This window comes from Clavelina lepadiformis, chromosome 6, assembly GCF_947623445.1.
Source record: "Clavelina lepadiformis chromosome 6, kaClaLepa1.1, whole genome shotgun sequence".
In the NCBI taxonomy this organism is placed as follows: Eukaryota; Metazoa; Chordata; class Ascidiacea; order Aplousobranchia; family Clavelinidae; genus Clavelina; species Clavelina lepadiformis.
In genome coordinates this window covers 8,241,616-8,262,443 of record NC_135245.1, presented here as the reverse complement: position 1 = coordinate 8,262,443, position 20,828 = coordinate 8,241,616, and the positions used below count along the sequence as shown (strand labels likewise).

General features: G+C 35.3%; 1 protein-coding gene across 1 annotated transcript; it reads left to right on the top strand.

The window, feature by feature from the left end:
• LOC143462061 (carboxy-terminal kinesin 2-like) lies at positions 1 to 20,390 on the top strand. The gene is made up of 18 exons (XM_076960081.1): positions 1 to 4,616; positions 4,734 to 4,793; positions 4,945 to 4,986; positions 5,084 to 5,125; positions 6,821 to 7,019; positions 7,141 to 7,251; positions 9,824 to 9,958; positions 12,670 to 12,791; positions 14,919 to 15,067; positions 15,377 to 15,521; positions 15,980 to 16,126; positions 16,237 to 16,347; positions 16,444 to 16,594; positions 16,770 to 16,891; positions 16,984 to 17,157; positions 17,231 to 17,369; positions 18,729 to 18,868; positions 18,975 to 20,390. Exons 1-18 carry the CDS (start codon positions 4,464 to 4,466, stop codon positions 19,173 to 19,175), a joined length of 2,343 nt encoding a protein of 780 aa, XP_076816196.1. The 5' UTR covers positions 1 to 4,463; the 3' UTR covers positions 19,176 to 20,390.
• The last annotated feature ends 438 nt before the right edge of the window (positions 20,391 to 20,828 follow it).

Sequence of the window (20,828 nt, the reverse complement as noted above, 5' to 3'; positions counted from 1 at the left end):
ATAGCCCAGCCAAGCAGTTGGGTTGGTAATTAGGCTAATACTTGGCCGTCTCGATCCCAGAAGCACAAGGACTAAATGAATGAAAGCTTTCACTGATGGATACTTCTTAATTGGCAGACCGACTACCGTATCTGGTACCTAAAAACAATACATTAGCCTAGGCCTATAGCCTATGCTTTTAACCTGAGATCCAGACTGGAATCTATCCGGTTCTTTTTCGCCGAAGATTTCAGTTACGGACTACGGCAGAAAAATTAATGCAATTTCTACGCCGTTTGATTTTCGCGTATATTATAGCCTTGGCTATATCAGTGGTTCTCAAACTTTTTTAAAATAAAGTACGCAACGGTCTCCTAGCAATTTTTTAAATGCCTCACGCTCCCTTAAAAAATCAACACAAATAAACACAAAACAACACGTTGGTTATTATGGTATCATTGTTACGGGTGTACCTGCTTCTTTGCAAACAGTTCGGCTACGTTTGGTTCCGTTTTGGACAACGCAACCCTAATATCGTGAATCACATTTAACCGGTTTCGAGATTTTGGCTTGATGGCAAGTAGTGCCGTTTTTTGGAAGGTGCTTCGCGGTCCCAGAAAATAGTCTCGCGGACCCCAGTTTGAGAACCACTGGGCTATATGTATGGCAGAAAACTGGCGCAGAAGCCGACTTAGCGGCGAAATCCGGCACACCATACAAGCTTTCCGCTAGCCTAAAGTACACTGCTGCGTAATTGAGCACCGCACTTGTCATTTTTGGTTGTTTGACACTACCGAGATATTTTGTTGAAAACGTCCATACTCTCTGCAGTCTGCTGGGCAGTAGAGTGCTGGAGTAAACTATTTTGCGGCTAGTATAGTTCTATGCCGGACGATTTTGCTCGATTCTACCATGGCCTGTGAGATCACTAAGATGAAAAGTTGCTGCCCATCGGCAGACTGTTAGAGTTTGACACACCCGAACTCAATACTGCTTTTTGTGAGCTTCAGTGTCACACTTTAGTTGCGTTATTTTGCCCTTAATGACTTCGACGGCACTTATGTGAACTCAATTTTCAATTAATTTAAAATTTGAAAACAGTAGCCTAGACAAGTAAACAGGTGTTGTCAGAACTTTGTTTTACACATTAGCTTGAAAACAGACTGCTAGACACATTAACTGTTTACGCAATCATCTTTTACTACTCATAACACACATAATCGAAGTGTACTGCATGGTTTGTGATAATAAAGCATTGTTGTATATGGTATTCGGTGAACAACCTTTTGTAAGAATGAGCGTGCTCAGCCTTTTGTTGGTGTGGTGCTGTTAGGCAAAGTGGGAAAGATAGGTTTATGTGTTTTCGGTAATAAAAGAAAGAAATTCTTTATCGATGAAATTAATATCACGCGTGTCTTCCAGCTGTCCTTACAAGTTTGAAAAAGAAACAAATCATGCTTGCTTATTCTAGTGTACTCACTAAACAACGTACATGACGAGTTGATTGCAATACAAAAAGGGTTAACTCATTTACGTCATATTGTCTTCGCTTTTGCGTCATGAATTGAAACACTGCGAGTTTTCCGATGACGCTTTTGTGTGCTGGCAAGGATAATAATGTGAACAATCGGAACTTGTTACGGTAATAATGTGTATTCATGGACCTGCCTAATCTAGATAAGAATAAATCAGAACAACGCAAAGCTTCTTCAAGAAAAATCTGCAAATCAATCAAGAATTTCTGTTCAATTAACCGATTTATTTTCCTCACTTCGGAATGGTTTGGGATTATGGAATTCTGTGCGATAAGGCAATTTATGCGTTTAACCGGTATGCAATTAACCGATTTCGTCTGTATCAGCCTTTTTCTCCAATGGCCTAGATATCAGATTGATCACTAAAACAGGTAATTTTAGTTCGCTTCATAAACGGTGCTTCTATGTCTCCTGTTATATGTTGATGGTGTAAAATGTTGCTGGCACGACATGCTTCTGAAACACAAGCTGTTTCATAAGTGTATGTATGAAAGTATTTCAAACATTAGAGTTTGTATTGTTCAAAACTTTAATGAAAATATTGCTTGTTTTACTACAAATTAATATCGCCTTCAAGGCTTCAACTATAAGTCATTGGCTTGTTTGGCTACTAATCAATCAGTATCGGCCCTGAAAAAACCAAATTGATCGATCTCTACTGTGAAGATTTGGATAAAGTGGGAAAAAAACTGAGCGAATCAGATCTCTATGCCTGTCTTCAGACATGTGGTGCAAGCAGAGCTGGGCAGCGCTTGTTGAAAAATGTACGCTTGATTGGAAACGGCAATTTTTCATTGAAAAGTGAGTGCCGTTTCTGCTTACGCATTTGAATAAAAAAGTGAGCACTGTTGCATTCTTGTTTAAATTAAAGCTTTTGTTATTTCTGAGCATTTTCAAAAACCAATTGCATTTGCTTGTTAGAATGCAAAACTTTTCTCCATTGCAAATTATCTTCATTGCTTGGTTTAAAATTTCAGGGGCAGCGCAAGACAATTGTTAGCTGTCTAGGTAGTGAATCGTTTAAGTCAAGGAAATCTTATTTGATATTTCCTTTTGGTATCTTGATGCAGTAGTTAGTCATCGTGTTTATGCCTTCACAGGTTTTATTTTAGTGTTTATTAATGAAAGGAAATACAAAGTTTATGCCGCTAACAGTTAGTCACCATATATCCTGCTGTCGGCAAATTAGGCCAGGTTACTGTTTTTGCTTTTTACAACACCAATAAATAAAAATATGTCTCAAAGCAGTCAAAACTTGTATGTTTTCTCAGCTGCAAAGTGCGTTCACGTCCATAGCATACTTTGTGCCATTAAACGACTGTGAGCAAAAGACAAGAAAATGCTTAAACAGGCTGTATTTTGACAGCTCGAGCATTGAACATCAATCGAGCTCGCTCTTGCCCAGTTATGTCTTAACTACCTTGCTAAGAGACTGTCATATGCCACCAGGTAGCGTGAAACCAACAACCCCTCGGACATCCAGCTGTTGTTTTATTGCTATGTTGTTGCATTAATTGACCGTTTGCTGAAATGCCGTAATATAGACTATGTATATCATGCCGTGACGCGACAGTTAATCGAAAGACAATTAATTGAACGACAGTTTATCGAACGACAGTTGATCGAATCGACTGTTAAAAGAACCACAATTTATTAAAAGAACCACAATTTATCGAAACAACTGACGATATGCACTGTTAAAAGAACGACAACTGACAAAGTGCACATTTCAATCGCATTCATTTATTTACAAGTTGTGTGCAATTGCTCGAAGATAGCTGTTTATGTCAATATTCGTTGAGTCATAATTTTCAACTATGATCTTCAGCCGTTGGTTGACAGCGTCGTAGCGCTTTTTCCGAGGTGGGCCAGCAATTCCAGCATTCAATTGCTCAATGAAGATTTCGTTGGAACCTTGTTCCTGCCTAATTCTTTGACGAGTCTGTGAAGCGTCGGATGGGATATTGAGACACGCTTGCTGAATGCATTGTGTCATCCTTCAATACTATTATTCGTTCGTGGAAGGTCATCTTGAACCCGGTGGAAGACATTCCAACACCGGATAGGAAATAGAGGTTGACGACGATTCCTGCGACGCAATCGTCCAATCCAAGTAGTTTCGAAATAGTTAATGTATTCAGACAAGTGCTGCTCATCGTCGTCACTGAACGAGGCCAGGAAGTCTACGAACCGTAGTACAACATCTTCAGGCGGAACGAATGCCAGTGCCTGGAAGCATTTTATGCGAAGGGCGTGCTCGGCATCTTCAGTGAACCGCCGCTGCAGAGAGAGGGCCTGAATTTTCCGGAAGCTACATTGGCCAAAATGAAAAAGGCATCCGAGAATTTCTGCCCGAGGGAAGCTGGAAGAAAGAGCATTTTATGCTGCCATTTCAAAGTCTATTGTTACCGTTTCTGGGGCTATTCCTGGTCGCCGTTGTTCCAATAAACAAAAGATGCGATTGTACACAGCTTCAGATTTGTTCTCTGTCGTTCGATCAACTGTCGGTTCGATTAATTGTCGTTCGATCAACTGTAGGTTCGATTAATTGTGGTTCGATTAATTGTCGTTTGATAAACTGTCGTAGTACCATATTATGCGTAGGCAACATGGCCAAAAATATCCAGCAGTGCGAATCTGAAAATTTTCAGACAGTTGAGGATAAAGATTATAATGCCGTACCAGTGCGTGCCGTTTTCAGGCAGTACGTGCACTGCCTGCACTGTAGGCAATGACGCCTATGATTTTATGTTAATATTAGCTGTCACTTAATTCTATTGCTGATTTTATTCCCATTTTTGTGATGCGTATAGAAAGGAGAAACTACTGTATTATGCTATAAAGTTTGATGCTGTTTTTAAATTTTTGGTCGATTGGTTGAGACTCATATTTCTCAAGTATTGGGTGTTTGTTGATGTGAACAATATTGAACATAGCCATCTTAGTACTATGTCACAGCATGATCTTTTGCCAAATGGCCATAGTGATAGAGAAGGAGCCTCACGTCTTCCGAGTGTTAAAGTTAACCCCAATGTCTCGGGGTTATCAAAAATTCGACCACCTGGTTCCATTTCTCGATTACCAAAACTGCGTTTGAATTCAGTAAGTTTTTTTGTGTAGAGTGTATTACCTGCATCTATGGCAGTATGGCCCTCTGAAATCATTAACATTTAATTGCACATTTTCGTTGGAAAATTTTCTTTATATATACTTTTGCAGGCAGTGGATTCCAGTCTCCTTCAAAGCCCCATACATGTTGGAGCAGCGAAAAAAAATGCAGTGTGTAAAGTGGTAGCTTTTATATGTATATGCAATGCATAGTGAAAGTGTTTTTACTATTCAAGCATATTTTGCAATAGCCTAAAAATCTCACTTATAAAACCGTGCGGTAATATTGTTACATGGTACTATTATCGCTTGTTTTATGTAGGAAAACATGCATGGCGCAGTTTCTCCAAATTCTGACAAAGTGGTGAGTGTGTAGTATAACTCATTTCAATACACTAAAAGAGCAATCACGAATTGCTTTTAACCCTTGATCAATTTTTTATAAATTTATTTGATTGCAGTTTACTGACGAGCCTGTCAATTCTATGAAGCTTTCCCAAAGGGTGAGTGTTAATGCTATGATATACAACATTCTCATGTAGCTCTACAAAAGCATTTTACGAAATTTTTATCATCTCCCACTTAAATATTGCTACACAATATTATAAATGGTGAAACTGGGTACACATGATAAAAGATAACATCTTTAAAAAAACTTTGATAAAAATTTAGTAGTTAGTTAATTAGTAGTAAAATTCGTAGTTTTGGCGTACATTGTTATGGTATTTTAAGTATACATTTGTTGTTTGGTATTTTAGGTACTAAATATTTGGGATTTTAACCTTATTTATTTCTTTTTCGCATATATAAAAGTTTTTGCTATTTTAGTTGTTTCTATAAACTTTATACAGATATTAAGTGAATTTATCGTCTACATTTTATAGAAAAAGTTTACGTATTCAGAATTTAGGTTTGGAGTGTAGAAGTTCCAATCCTGTTCTAGATTATATTTAGATCAAGTACGGATATACATTCTTAAATGTGATTTTAGGCAACTACCCTTCACCTTTTGTGTACACTTTAACCACAAAAAATAAAAATTGTTTAAACAACAGGAAAAATGCTTTCAAACAAATTATTCAACTTGTTCACATATGGTACGGCATCACAATATGTGGCTTGATTCTGACTAGACATATACTGATGCCATTGGGTCGACCCTTTTCAACAGAACATCGGTATCTGTCGATGTTTATAACATTTCTTAACCTTTTACGATTAAGCAACATTCAATACGGTATAGTATTTTTCTCGTTGCACAAGTCTTTTTAATGGAACATTATGACCAAAATAACCTGACAAATTAGAGGCCCTGGCCAAAAAAAGCAGGCATACAAATCTGGCATGATCATGTTTTTTAATGATCTGGAAAAAGCTGTCAATCGCTGTGCCCGATGTCATGATCTTGTTCGTACGGCTCCCACTTATGCAGGTTTTGCATGTTCCAAACTGATGGAGAGACAAACTCATAGTCTCGAGTGATGATAGGAGTGTTCTTTATTTCTTTTGGATATTATCCGTTGGCCATCAATCAATTTAATATTCGTTCTTGAACCAATATTTTGCTATTGCTTTCTATTATACACGTTTTCTCTGGTTTGAAAGGTTTCCTTTTGAGTCGAGCTACTTGTTTGTACAGGTGTGTGTATTCTTTTAGTTTATGTGTGCTTTCTTAAACTTATAACTAGGGCAACCAATTTTTTAAACTAAAAACTTGAACACTTCTTGGCACTCCATGTCTTTATTTGTTTCATAACACTGGTACATCACGTAAATCTATTTTTAATTTTCTGACATAATTGTTGTAATCATTCATTACATCAATTACATATTACAACAATATTACCATGACCAATACACGGTACACACCTAACAAAAACATTACAATTATACTCTACTATCGATATATTAATTAATTGTATATGATTACATTTCAGTCTAGCTATATATATAGTATGTATAGTTATATATTAGTGCAAGTGCTCTTTTTTGCTTCATGCATTGCAAATATTTTTGTGTTTTTGTTGGTTATTGGGACCATGTTTGTGCTGCCAAAGTACTTATTTTTCTAATTTTAATAAAAAATTCATTTGTCTCACAACCTTGAATAGCAATCCATTAATTATATTCATTTAAACTTTTTAATTGTCCATACTAATTACTAGCAAATATTAAAACGTCTCTTGTTTTACTATTAGGTAAAGTTTTCCAATTTAAAGAGAAAGTCATCCGGTGAAAGCCCACTTTCAAAAAAAATAAAAACAGAAGATTCAAGAGTAGCAGCAGTAAAAGCTAGCATATCTAAGAAAGCTGCTCGAAGAAGCATCCACAAGGCTTTAAAAATAACCCGTAAAAAGGCCATGAAGGAGGCAGTAGGAAATCCAACTGCCAAGAGGGGTATTGCTGGAAATTCTGTATTTATTGCTTTTAAAGTGGTTGCTTTAGTCTTTTTTTGTTTGCTTGCAGTATTTAAACATTGTGAGAAATTTTTAAAGGGTCAGTTTTTTTGTGATTTCAGGCATCTCAGCAGTAAAGCAACCACCACGGGCTTTAAAAAACCCTGCTTTACCTATGAAAAAAGTCGTAAACAAAGCAACAAATGTTAAGTCGCAACGACCCACAGTCACAGGTGAAAGTTTTGTTCATATTACTGTTGTCTGTTGGTGAGAATGAAGACAAAAAACGCTATAATATTGCAATATCGTTGACAGCGGTGAAACTAGCAAAAATCAAAGGGGTAAGAAACAAAATGATGAGATACTAGTTTTCAAAAAAAGCAGTAGGTAGCCGATTTTATATAAAGCTACTGGCTAGCGTTATAAGCTCTTAAATCCATTGGCAGAGCTGGTTACGAGCACACTTTTTCCTTTTTGTGTTACTTGCCGCTCTTAATTTCTTGGAACAAAAACGTCATGAAGACATAGAAAAAAATCCGTTTTTTGACTGTTTTGTGGGCACTACGAGTGCGGTTTCGGTCTGGATTCCTTTTTGAGCTTAGTTCATTTTCAGAATTAATAAATTTATGCCATGTGTTAGTTTTTAACTAGCTTATAATTTACAAAAATAATATAAGTTCCGCCATCTGTAAAAAACATTTGTGATAATCGTTTATCTTTATTCATATCATACAACATAATTAATTGTTTACCAGTAAAGCTCACGCACTACATCGAAGGAGATATGATATGCTATTACATGCTAATTAGCAAATTATGTTTATAAAACATTGTTTGACAAAAAACGATTTTGATTAACGGCAATTGATATTGTAAATAACCCTTATTTACATTTTTAACTTGTCTTTATTACATAAAACACGAATAAAAGGAATAAGCACTTCGTTAAAAAATACTTTCTGGGAAATTCTGATTCACTGCTGTCGAAAACAAATGCGAATTTTGTGATATTGAAACTCAATCCTGTATTAAGTAATAAATTGTGATGTTAATCTGCTTTTCCAATAAACAACAATGTACAGTCGTAACCAATTCATCAAAATTGAATCGTTTGCCTTTTACGACTTAAAGAAGTCAAGTTGATTCGCTTGTTTAGTAAGACTCAAGTCAAATCGATTAATATCTGAAACCAAGCTAAACAGACCACTAAATGCAAATATCGTTTCTATCAAATGCAAATGTTTAGGATTATTATAAAATTTACTTCATTTGGTTGCACCTTACGCATTTGTAGACAAATAAAATCATGTTAAGTTACACTCTAATGCATTCTTTTAAACAATAATAGAGATTTGTTATACTTTAATGCTGAAATGTAATCAAAAAGTAATGACTCTAGTTCGGCTGAGTCATTTTAAACGATGACTCGATTCAATTCAAGTTTGAACTTTCTTAGAAAGGGAATTGAGTTGAGTCTTTGAAAAAAGTGACTAGAATTGGACCCGAGCCAAGTTACTGGCTCGAGCCATTACACCTCAAGGAACAATGATACCACAATGTTACCAAAAAGAATGAGCACGGTAGTATAGGAATAATTTTGATATTACTGAGGGCCATGTGGCAAGTAAATTACATAATTAAATTTTGTATTAATTTAAACACCTGGCCTGTGCTTCTATTTGAAACTATTTCAAATATAATCTCATTCATGACTCTATATCGGAATATCAAAATTAAAACATGCTTACCAACAATCATTGCACAGAGAAAAAAGTAACAAGCATAAAACGTTTAAGGTAGCAACTACAGTGTATATTGTTGGTGTAAAGGTGCTATATTAATATTGATTATGTCTGCTGGTGATTGCCTATTTTTCAATAAAACAGTAATGAAGCATGGGTCATAGCTACCCTTTTAACTAAATTTTAAAGTGATTGAACTTCATCAACTTGTTAAATTAATTTGAATTATCCGAGTTTGAGTTAATCAAGTTTGGCATAATTGAACGTAAATACTATCAAAACATGACAACCCATTACTCAGCTCGACAATTTTAAATCAACTCCATGGGGATTGTGGTTTAAGAGTGCTTTTGGGGTAATTTTAGGGTGCTGATTTCAAAAACGATGTCAAATTTGAGGCATATGAAGCCTGCGCATTTCACACTTTGATAGAGTTGCTAATATGTCATTTAAACAACTGTGACTTCTTGTAATAATCTCCTGTACATGAAAAGTAATCAGTTTTAAAAGATAACAAAAAAGAAAAGGAACAAACACAAAACTTCTGCTCATTTACTTCCAATTACAACTTACAAATACACAGAGATGAGACGTGAAATAAACTACGTGAGGTGCCCAAGGCTTATCCTGATCTCCAAGCTTCACTCCAAAGTTTGCCTAACTTTTGAAAATTTCCATGAGAGTTATTTCAAAGCTTTACTAAACAAAGCTAAGCATGTTTTATGTAACGGCTAATCCTGACCAGATCGGCAAAATCTGATGTGATTTTTAGAATCCGCGCCCCCGAAAAACCCCAAATCCGTTCCAAACATCAATTCCCCAAAAGTCCTGTATACCAGTTTTATCGATACAATTTACCATGCTGTTTAAGTTACAATTTATGAGTATTTGACTAATTTTAAGATATTAGGGGCTAGGGAACTACAAATATACATATGAGTTAACTGAAGGTTTGGATAGAAGAGGCTATTTAAAAAGACATGTGTGTAGTTCTTGTTTAGTATTTTGAGGTTGTAGTGTATTGTTTCATTCATTTTGAAAACAAGTTTATTTATACATGCAGCCACTTTAAGGAATAAGTCTGCCAATGCTAATAGCAATTTAACAACTTCTTCAAAAACTAATGCTTCGGGAAAGAAGACGTCATCCTTGCAAAAGAAGTCGTCTGAAAGCAGTATTTCTGGACGAGGTTCTGGAGGTGGGTTTTTGTATTACTGTATGATGAATTTTTTTAAGTTGTTATTGCTGTTGTTTAATTGTACAATAATGTATTTCCTTCGCATTGTGATCTGTAGCTTTAAGAACATAGAATTTAGGAGTACCGGTCATGAAACAGTTATGAAAATAATCATAAAAACTTTCCCAATCAGTCAACCAAATCAATTACCTCGTTTTCTACATTCTCCTAGCGGATAGTCTTTCTCCCTTCCATGTATAGCTTGATTGTGGTTACTTGACTTAGTTTGTAATAAACAATGTTAACATTTGACCTCATATTTTACTGGTTTTGTCAAAAATTGAAACACAACCTTTAACAGCTGTAATATAATTAGACACAAGTAAGAATTTAACATAAATACAGTAGAACTTTGGTAAGTCAATTTTCAAGAATCTTTTTCTTTCAGAAACAGTTTCATATCTTTTGCACGTTTTAAGATCATTTAGAAAGTGTTGAAAAATATTGAAATGCTGCTACCAATTTACTTGTAATATGTGTATGCCATGCACTTACCTGTGTGCGAACACACACACAAGCAATTGCAGTAACACAGTTATAGATGCTTGGGGCGTAGTTGCAATTAATTAATTATGATTTAACAATGGCGAGTTAAAACGTTTACAAATTTTTCTGTAATAATGGATTAATGGTTGTGTTTGGTGAGGTTCAATCAGTTGTTTCGTGCCTTGGCGAAACAAAATTATACATATTTACAATAGCAGGATATTTCATGCCGGGCTGAAGTGGTAATCAACTGGAGTTCAACTGTAGTGTACTTCCAGAAACATCAGCCTTTAATAACGTAACTTCGTTGTAGTATCCCCCAATGTGTTACAAAGAAGAATTTGTAGTACAGTAGTATTCGCCTATAGTGACTTTGGCTATAGTGACACTTCGCCTATAGTGACACCTGTTGCAAAGTCCTGTTTGCAAACCATATGTTTTGCATAGAAATGACTTCGCCTATAGTGACTTCGTGTATAAGAACACTTTGCTTACAGTGACACCACATTTCTGTCCCCTGGGCTCAAAAATTTCCATATAAGGACACTCGTTTGTTTGTGATGCAATAATATATATACTTTATCCATGCGCAAGCAAGATGATAGAAAAGGTTCATGAGCAGGCTTCATAATTGTGATGTAATAAAAGCGTAGGCTACTGTGGCTGCTAGGCTAGTTCCAGGCTTTTGTTCTTGTGAGTTGTGATCTCAGTTCTCTCTGCATAAGCCAGGTTGACTGTCATTGTATAGTTTGTCGATCTAGCACAAATTTCTAAGTTTGTACAATGCCACTAAAGAGAAGAGCGTATTCGTTGAAGGAAAGATATGAAGTCGTGAAAGCTGCAGAAAGTAGTAGCTCTGACAGTAGCCTATTGTATAGTTTTGTATTGTACCATACTGAAGTAGCTGATTCAACAATCGCTATGTACAGTAGAACTTGCATATAATGGACACGTATATAACGGATAACCGTATACAACGGACTAATTCTCCAGTCCCTTTGAGGAAAACAATGTAAAATACCTTGTATATAACGGACGAATTTCGCTGGTCCCGACTGGTCCGTTATATGCGAGTTCTACTGTAGTCATCTGCGGCCATTTTACCTTGACTTTGTCTATAGTGACACTTCGCTTATAGTGACACTTTTTCTGCGGTCCCTTCAGGTGTCACTATAGGCGAATTCTACTGTATTTGCAAGTAGTTTGTATTGTTTGATAAGGCTGAGCTTTTAATTAGTGATATTGATTCGAATTGTTCCGTAACTGAAAACTGAACTAAACGGTGCTTGAAATTTATTATAATGCTTATTACTTACAGCTGCTTACCTGCTGCAAACTTGTGACCTCGATCTCATGCTGTTCAATTTCCAAATAGTTCACCACCTAAATAGTAGTCACCAGTGTTTTAAAACAACTCTACTCATATATCGTATTTGTTGTAACCTCCAGCAATGGTGTCGATTTGATAAAAGGGCCAATTTACTTAATGAATCAATATAAATATTAGAATGCTTGTACAGTTTAAAGATTGATATTAAGAGATTTTCAAATCAAGTCTTCCTTGATTGCCCCTTTCAACAATGATCTTTTCAAATCCTCACTCTAATTGCAAATGTACATGCCATGCCATGCCATGCCATGGACTCTGTGATGGTTAAATGCGCTAAAGTAATTTTACTAATTTGATCTTATAATAATTTAACATTTGTGCATAGTTACCTTTACATTCACTGAAACTGTCTTAGTATAATAATCATCTACAAAACATCGAAATACATCAAAATCTCTTAATTGTATTTGGAAGAATATCCCTTTCAAAAATAAAAACCGAATAGTTTTGGATTTATTTCAAAATTTTTTTATTTTAAAACGGACATTCTTACCTGTAATATAAGTGATTTGCGAAAATGTAGAACTTCCACTCTGATAGCTTGCTGCACAATGGTGCCTTTCACTTCTTTCAATCTTAACTGACTATATAATTACCAACTTACTCAGTTACCGTAATAATATATGGGAATGACTTGTTGTTTACCAAAAAATGCTGCTTGATTTTATTAAATAACAAGTTCTAAGACCTACTCCTAAGATAAACTTTTTACCAATTTTTGGTTTAAAAAATAGTATAACTGCTTAACAATATCACTATGAGTAATGTACTTAAACTGCAAATTTGTTTGGTAAAGGTGAGAAAAAGACTCTGCGAAAGCCATGGGACCTCCGTGGGCAAGTAGAAGACTTGAAGGGGGAGCTAACAAAAGCTAACGAGAAAGGTGCTCTCATAGATGACATTCTAACAAGAATAAACGCAAGTATTTATATTATTGCGGCACATGGCTAGTTTATTCTTGAGGCATTTTTACAAGCAATAGTGTTCCAGTGCTGTTTTGCAAAAAGTAACATAAAGCATTTAAATGTTCTGTAGTAGTTTCGGTTGACACTAATTTGTATCACCAGTATACCACAAGTATTAATTATGTTTTCAACTGACATAAAAGGCAATTATATTAATCATTATAAATTATTGCAGCTGCTTACCTGCTGCAAACTTGTGACCTCGATCTCATGCTGTTCAATTTCCAAATAGTTCACCACCGAAATAGTAGTCACCAGTGTGTTAAAACAACTCTACTCATATATCGGTATTTGTTGTAACCTCCAGCAATGGTGTCCATTTGATAAAAGGGCCAATTTACTTAATGAATCAATATGAATTTAATTTATTTTCAATATTCCATTTCGGATATTTTTACAACAATTTCTGTATGAATATAAATGAAGGAGATTTCAGTGATGATTAAGTCGAAAAATAGTAGAAATAAGTAAGTATTATAGTCAAATGGTAAACAATTGAATATTGAGACTGTTGGGTTGTTGATAAATGCTGAAAATAATGTTTTAACCCTTTTCCCCTATGAAAGAGTACCGACATGTGTATTGGTTCTATGGCCACCAAATTTTGTGTTGAGCATTTAAAATTTACCTGAATGGATCCCAGTGGGCACTCATTATCTTTTTGCTTTAACGTTTTAAAAATGCTTTAGCACCTATTTCATCATTAGTTCAACTTTTTAGCACTTATTTTATTTAAAAAAAAGTTTGATTTTTCCATAACTAATATTAATTTATGTTAATAAGGTATATATATATATATATATATATATATGTTAATAAGGTACAGGGTGGGTCAGAAAAACCTACCACATTTCAAACTAGGAAAAAGAGACAAAATTTATAAGCAATCAAAACATTTATTGTCTCATCTCAAAGTCAAAAGGTTACCATTTGATGTAATTATGTTTTAATTATTCCATCCTGTAGGTGGTGCCCTCGAGGCCTTCCAGGTGGCTTTCGAATTAGTGCTGAACCCGTAGCTCTGAAATTTTTGACCCAGAGCATTACAGATTTTCGATTGGGTCCAGGGTCGTTACGGTTTAGTTTGAAATGAGTCTTAAAATTTCTTAGCGTTCGAGTCACAGATTCCCCATTTCTAATGAAATCTTCCACAGTAAATGCACGGTGTTGGCACGGCACGCCAGTCCAGGACATTTTACATACAGATACAAAATTTTAAAAAATTGCACAAAACATTATTTACTTATAAAAGCTAAAACCTGAAACACAAATGGTAAGTCCTTTGCTGCAAAATTTCAATGCAACCTCCTGTCAGACTGCTACAGCTTTAGTACAGTAACAATTTGAAATGTGGTAGGTTTTTCTGACCAACCCTGTATATAGATGTTAAACAGTGTATTACATAAACAAAGGACTTAACCCAGTAGACTAGCAGCCAGCCCTACCAAATTCTTTGTTATAAATTCTTTTAATGTTATTCCAATTGACAGTAAAATTCACCTAATGTTACCTCTGACTACCTTGGGACGAGTACATTTTGGTCATAACATTTGAATAGTCTGAATATTTGAAGCGGCTATAAACAAACCTGACAAACGTTGTCACAAAACACACTGCATGCACACGAAAATGTGTATCATGCAGGCAAAAAGTATACACGAAGAAAAGGTGGAGTAATGGTTTTAGAGTAATCTTATGAAAATAAATGAAAACGCAAACCAAATATATCATGGAGGTGCATCTCGAGGGAAAAAAACATGTGAGAGAATCAAAAAAATGTCAAAATATGTAAACTATTAAACGAAAAGTTCTTGAAAAAGTTGCTACCTTTCCACAATGGTTACAAAGTGGTTGGTCATATTAAATTATCCATGGATATATAAAGTAGCATCTACCATGTTAGACAAATATTTTGGGGTAGTTTCGTAATTGTATCATTGGATAAATTGTTGAAATTGTGAACACAGGATTCCTATTGCTTGGTTAAATTTTTCTTTTCCAAGGATTAAAGTAGACAGTAGTAAATAGTAAAATTATGTAATCAGCATACTTTGTGTAATTGGTCCAACAATTTCTTTAGGCGTTAGAAACTGAAAACAAAAATATCTATGTGGAGAAGAAAGCTCTAACTACTAATGTGAGCAAAGGGCAACAAGAACTGACCGATTTGAGACAATTAATAGATGAAAACGAACGTGAATTCCAAGGGAAGTTGCATAGACTGAATCTGTAAGTTAAAATATTTCATGACCTTTGTTGCCCTGTGTTGCTGCAGTGCTTATAATAATATCCTGAAACCATGCTTTTATAGAAAGATAGAATGTTTTCACCTACTGAGTAATAACAATATGTCTACATTGTCTACCCAATAAATAGTGTACATAGTACAACAACATGATCACGAGTATACCCTGCATCCAACTTAACGCTGTTGTTGTTAATAGGTGATTATTGTTTTGCTATCAAAAGATTCAGGTCGAAGATTGTTATTGTGTGCCGTAAAATTCATTGTAAGATTGCAATATGTTTTTTTTCCAGTGAAAACGAAGATTGTAAGCATCAAATTCAAGTGTTGCAAAGATCACGAGATGATATCGATCTCGAGTGTAGAAAGCTTCGTCGAGAAAAACTGGATGCTGGTGATCACATTGCTGATTTAAACCGAACCTGCAAACTTAAAACAGTAAGTTTTACATGAAATTATTACAATATATTTGTATCTGCTGTTATTGTTAAAGTTTTTCGTTGATTAGATGTAGACACAGTGCTAATGTCAAAGTTAATCAACTAATTTTTCATGTTACTGCAATGAAGTAAAATATGATTAAAGTGGTCCCATTCACTTTGCTGTGTGTAAGACAGTGCCATTTCCCAATTTGTTGCCCTTTGGCTGCACATCTGCTTGTGCAGAAAATGTGACAGCAGAGAGCAGGTCTTCTAGTGGCACTGTTTATTTAGTTTTTTCACCCGGAATTGCAATAAAATAAAGTAAAATACTTTTATTTTATTAAATGTGTAATTTAACATCTACCATGATTTGAACTTATATAATCATTAGGAAACAAGTTTGTTCATACCTTGATTAAAATTTGACACCTCTTACTTCAGTTTCTCTTGATTATGTTTGGTGTGCTTCTGTAGGATGAAAATTTCGAATTGTCTGGTGAACTTAAAAACTTAAAGCATAAATTGCAAGAGGTTCTAGCTAATAACCAACGGCTCCAGCAGGAAAACAGGGAATTTGAAATTGACAGAAGGCGTCTCTTGAATGATGTTCAAGAATTAAAAGTATGTTGATAAAATGAAATGATATATTCTTGCATTTTAGAGTGTGCAAACATTTTCTTTAATGTTAACCTCTACAAAAGGAATTTTGTTGATAAATGTATTGCTTAAAGGGAAACATTCGGGTTTTTTGTCGTGTCAGACCAATGTTGGCTTCTGAAATTCAAGAACAAGGCAACATTGATCATATTGAGCTTACAGGAAAATCCATTAATGTTATCAATGCAAGTACAACTGAAGTTTTATCAGTACAAAATTTTTCCAACTTTTCACTCTCCTGGTACAAAAATAAATTTTAATTTGTTCATTTGTTATTTCAGGAAAGCAACAAAACTCTGAAATACTCCTTTGACAATGTTTTTAACCCAGAAGTGAGTCAAGAAGCAGTTTTTGAAGACATTGCACAGCTTGTACAAAGTGCATTAGATGGTTATAATGTCTGCATATTTGCATATGGACAAACTGGTGCAGGTGAAAACATATTTTCATAGAGAATCTCCTTAATGCTATTTGAATACAAAAATTATTTGATTTATTTTCCAATCTTTGCAAATAATTTATATATCACAAACTAATTTCTGCTTAAAGCGAGTTTGATTTGATTGATGTTGGTTTGATGATAATGATTATTTGATATTTTGTGTAGGAAAAACGTACACTATGGAGGGCCCTGATGATAATACTGGTTCAGAACATGAGGGCATCATCCCACGTGCTATGCGCTTGATATTCGAGAAAGGTGAAGAAAAGAGGAAGTTTGACTGGAATGTAAGTTAATTTCTGGAGTGTTGTTGACAAGATGGCTTTGGTAAGTGGCCTTGATGAGTATGATGTTTTACCAATGTTTTTGTTTTCTTTAGTATGATCTTGTAGTTCAGCATGTGGAAATATACAGAGAGATCTTGCAAGATTTGCTAGATCCTAGAGGAGATCTAAACAAAAAGCTAGAAATAAAAACGGTCACCAAATCTGGTAAAGGTCAAAGCGTGTGGGTGAAAAATTTGTCCGAACATCCAGTATCTCAGTTTAGACAGGTAAATAAATAAAAGACAGAAAAACTCATAACTTACTTTTGTCCGGTCTATAAACTAACGATTTTAAACAAAGGTTTACAACTTGCTAAAACAAGCCAAAAAGAACAGAGCTACAGCGGCGACTAATGCCAATGAAAGATCGTCTCGATCTCATTCGGTCTTCATGTTGAAGATAAAAGGCCACAACGTTGAATCTGGAGAAATTACGGAATGTAAGTTACCAAGAATAGTTTATATGAGTTGCATGAGTTGTTATATGAACTTTGGTTATTTGACATCCAACAACGTCTTAAAGTTTTAAGTGATTGACGAGTGCGAATCGAAGCTAATCTTAAAGTTAAATCAACGGGCAATTGCCCATAAGAATAAGGAGGATAAGTTTAATAATATTCAGTGGTTAACCCAAATTTGTCAGAAAGTAGAAAATTTGCCACAAAATGCGACTTGAATACCATGAAGTTGCAAACAAAGCAACTAGTGCAGGAAACAAATTTATTAACAGTGTCAGTAAACGATAATTAAAATAGGTGCAAAGGCATTGTTCAAAATAGCAGATGTTGCGAAATGCAAGGTGCAAAAAATTGCATTGAATGATCGGATAACAGTGGAAATAGTGTAACACCGGTAAGTGCAAGCAGATTAGTTGTAAACTTTTCATAAAAACGATCAACCATTTTCATAGGCCCGTTTATTAAGGGTTGGATTCAATTGCTTATTTCTGTTCTCGTTCGTTCGGTGTTTTCTTTGGCTCTGGCGTTGGTTTTTGATGCTATCAAAGATTGAACAGTGTTGTCGAACGTTTTGTTAGGGTAGATATTGTTACTAAAAGTTTTTTGTAATTTGTTAACTTATACGTTAAAGGGAGTTTTCATAGAGCGAATGGTCCATTTGCAGGTTCACAGGCTTATAATTAAACTTTTTTCCACGTTGATGGGCTATTGCATGATAGTTCGCAGCATTAATCCCGTGTGAGATTTTTAACGAAAAACCTAAGATTCGAATGAGGAATTCATGAAACGTATTCGGTGCCTAGGAATTCAAGACTAGTGCTTGCGTATAACAACTTATTGTAAGTTTTAACCGTAGCCTACTTGACATCAATTGGGAAAAACATTTCTGACTACTTATTTTGGGTTTCAAGTCGGTTTTAGCCCTGGTTAGCGGTTATAGTCTTACTCATACAATCCTACGTTCATATACGATTCAATGATTTAGCCATCAATTATTTTGATTTCATATTGTGAAGTTATTATGTATGCCATCTATCTACGTCATGTAATAATTAGGGGCATGTTTGCCAGTCTTTCTTGGTAAAATTTTTTAACTATTATTTAAAAATTCTTGGTATTGGTATAATTACTGACAAATCGTCTTTTGTTTAAGGTCAACTTAGTGCTTGCTCCATAATTACATGTGCATTTTAATAATAGTGCAGTTATGAGAAACCGGTTACAAATGTTTTAAGAATTGTAAAGGGTATGTTCTTGGCTAAATCTTTTGCTTAAACATATTATCTGATTGCTAACCAGTTTGTTCATGATGCGCTTTTAACTTCTTTGACTTCTTTGCAGCTTCTTTGAATTTGATTGATTTGGCTGGGTCAGAAAGAGTAGCTGAAACTGGTTCAAGCGGAACAAGACTGAAGGAAGCCCAAAAAATTAATGGCTCGCTGTCCGAGCTTAGCAATGTCATATCATCTTTAGCTAACAAGGTATTCGTGAAATTAAACCTACTGCTGATGTCAATACAGTATCGTACTTAAGTGTTAATAGTCAGTGGTGAAGTGGTGGTGACATTAAAACCATTTGCTATCGCAGGACAAGCATATTCCATTTCGTAATTCCAAACTCACCTTTCTCCTCATGGATTCCCTGGGAGGTAACAGCAAGACCCTTATGCTTGTAAACGTGAACCCTACTCGACGTGCAACTGCTGAAACTATCAATACCTTACGTTTTGCAACGACGGTAAACAAATGCCATATTGGTACTGCCCAGAAAGTTATAAAGTTTGATTGACATTCTACGGCGAGCAGAATCACTCGTCATAATGGGATTGTTATCGCAAGGCATGTTTAGGTTTGCATGTTAATTTTGTAAATATCAGTAACTGATCTTTATTCCGTTTGTCTTCTTGATATGGTCCACTGCCTTTATGACGTATGTAAACTGCGCATTTGACAAACCAATTTGCTCATCAACCAAAAATAGCGTTTTGGCTGGCGTGCGTGATGTTTTTGATGATGCATTGTTGTAGGAAGTGTCATTTTATATTGTCCTCGGGTGGGGTAATAGAACAAGATTTCATGCTTTGTCCGTTAAGAATCGCATACTAGTGTATTCAAAGCACAATAACAAGTATTGGTACATCTTTATCATTGAGTGACCGAACCGTAACAAGTGGGTGGGGCCCGGGAAGGGGAAGCTTCGTCCTCTTGGTGGAAGTTTGCACGTCTGGACTCTGGAGCGCATTTCTTTAACATAGTTTATAAATATCGGTAACATTTTGTTTAGACCATTTCAGAAAACTCTTGACCTCCTTTGGTGCCTCAAGCTAGCTACGGGTCTGTTATGTGGTCGGTCATTTTGTCCCGTCCCCGGTCTACTTCACCCTGCAATAACTTGGAATGATTAAACTTATTATTAGCCGGGTTCCAAAAAGGGTTCAGTTCACGTGGAACATCGTCATTTGTGTGCCAAGACTGTTGAAATTTGAAAAATGCTGACATAGATTGACAAGATACGATAGACCAAGGCAATATAAAAACATAGAGGGTAAAAATATTATGTACGTTGCACGATGAAACCTTGTTCCAATGCCCCGCCTTACTCATTTTCTTTTTTTAAACACATGAATTTTCGACATAAAGCATCATCATCTGGGTCATGCTTAGCGGTCTGCGATTATGAGGCCCAACCTTTCAAATTATATGAAGAAAGTAAGGGTGTAGGTATATTTTGTATACAGAACTGGGCACAAGCGCGTTCCCTTTTTTTCTTTTTCGGTCGCCTTCGCATGTTCGACACAAAAATTACTAATTTTCAGAATAGAAGCAGTTTATTGACAATGTATTGGTTACTTCAAATGGGACACATTGTCCCAACTTGGAGAACTAGAATTATTATACCTCAATGGTGTTGAGACTGTATGATTTCGATATTGTTATAGCATTTGACTTATAGTTTGGATCAGAAAGTTTGTACAGTATTTCTTTCCGGTTTAATACAAATTTATCATTAGGAAACAAAACGCGTACGGATACATAGAACAAACGCCTATTATGGGCAAAACAAGATGGGGAAATTTGTTTATCCTTAAAGCCTCACATGCTTATAAGGACAGTAGATAGGCTACAACGCAACCAAAAAGCTATTTGGCATTATCATCAAATAAACACTTTTTCAAAATTAGTTAGTGTAAACTGTTGAGGCTATACTTGATATGGAAACAAAATACACTGACGTTACATAGTCTAGCTATGCAAAACTTAGGAAAATTTGCCAAAAAAAATTACATTTCATGTTTAACAAAGCTAAACGCATGAAAGGATAGGCCACACAGATTTTTCGAAGATCATCTTTCCTTATTTTTTTTTGATCAATCAACTTGCTCGTCCGTTTGACATTTAAACATTGCAAAAATCAATTGACATCCTGTTACAAGTTAAGCAG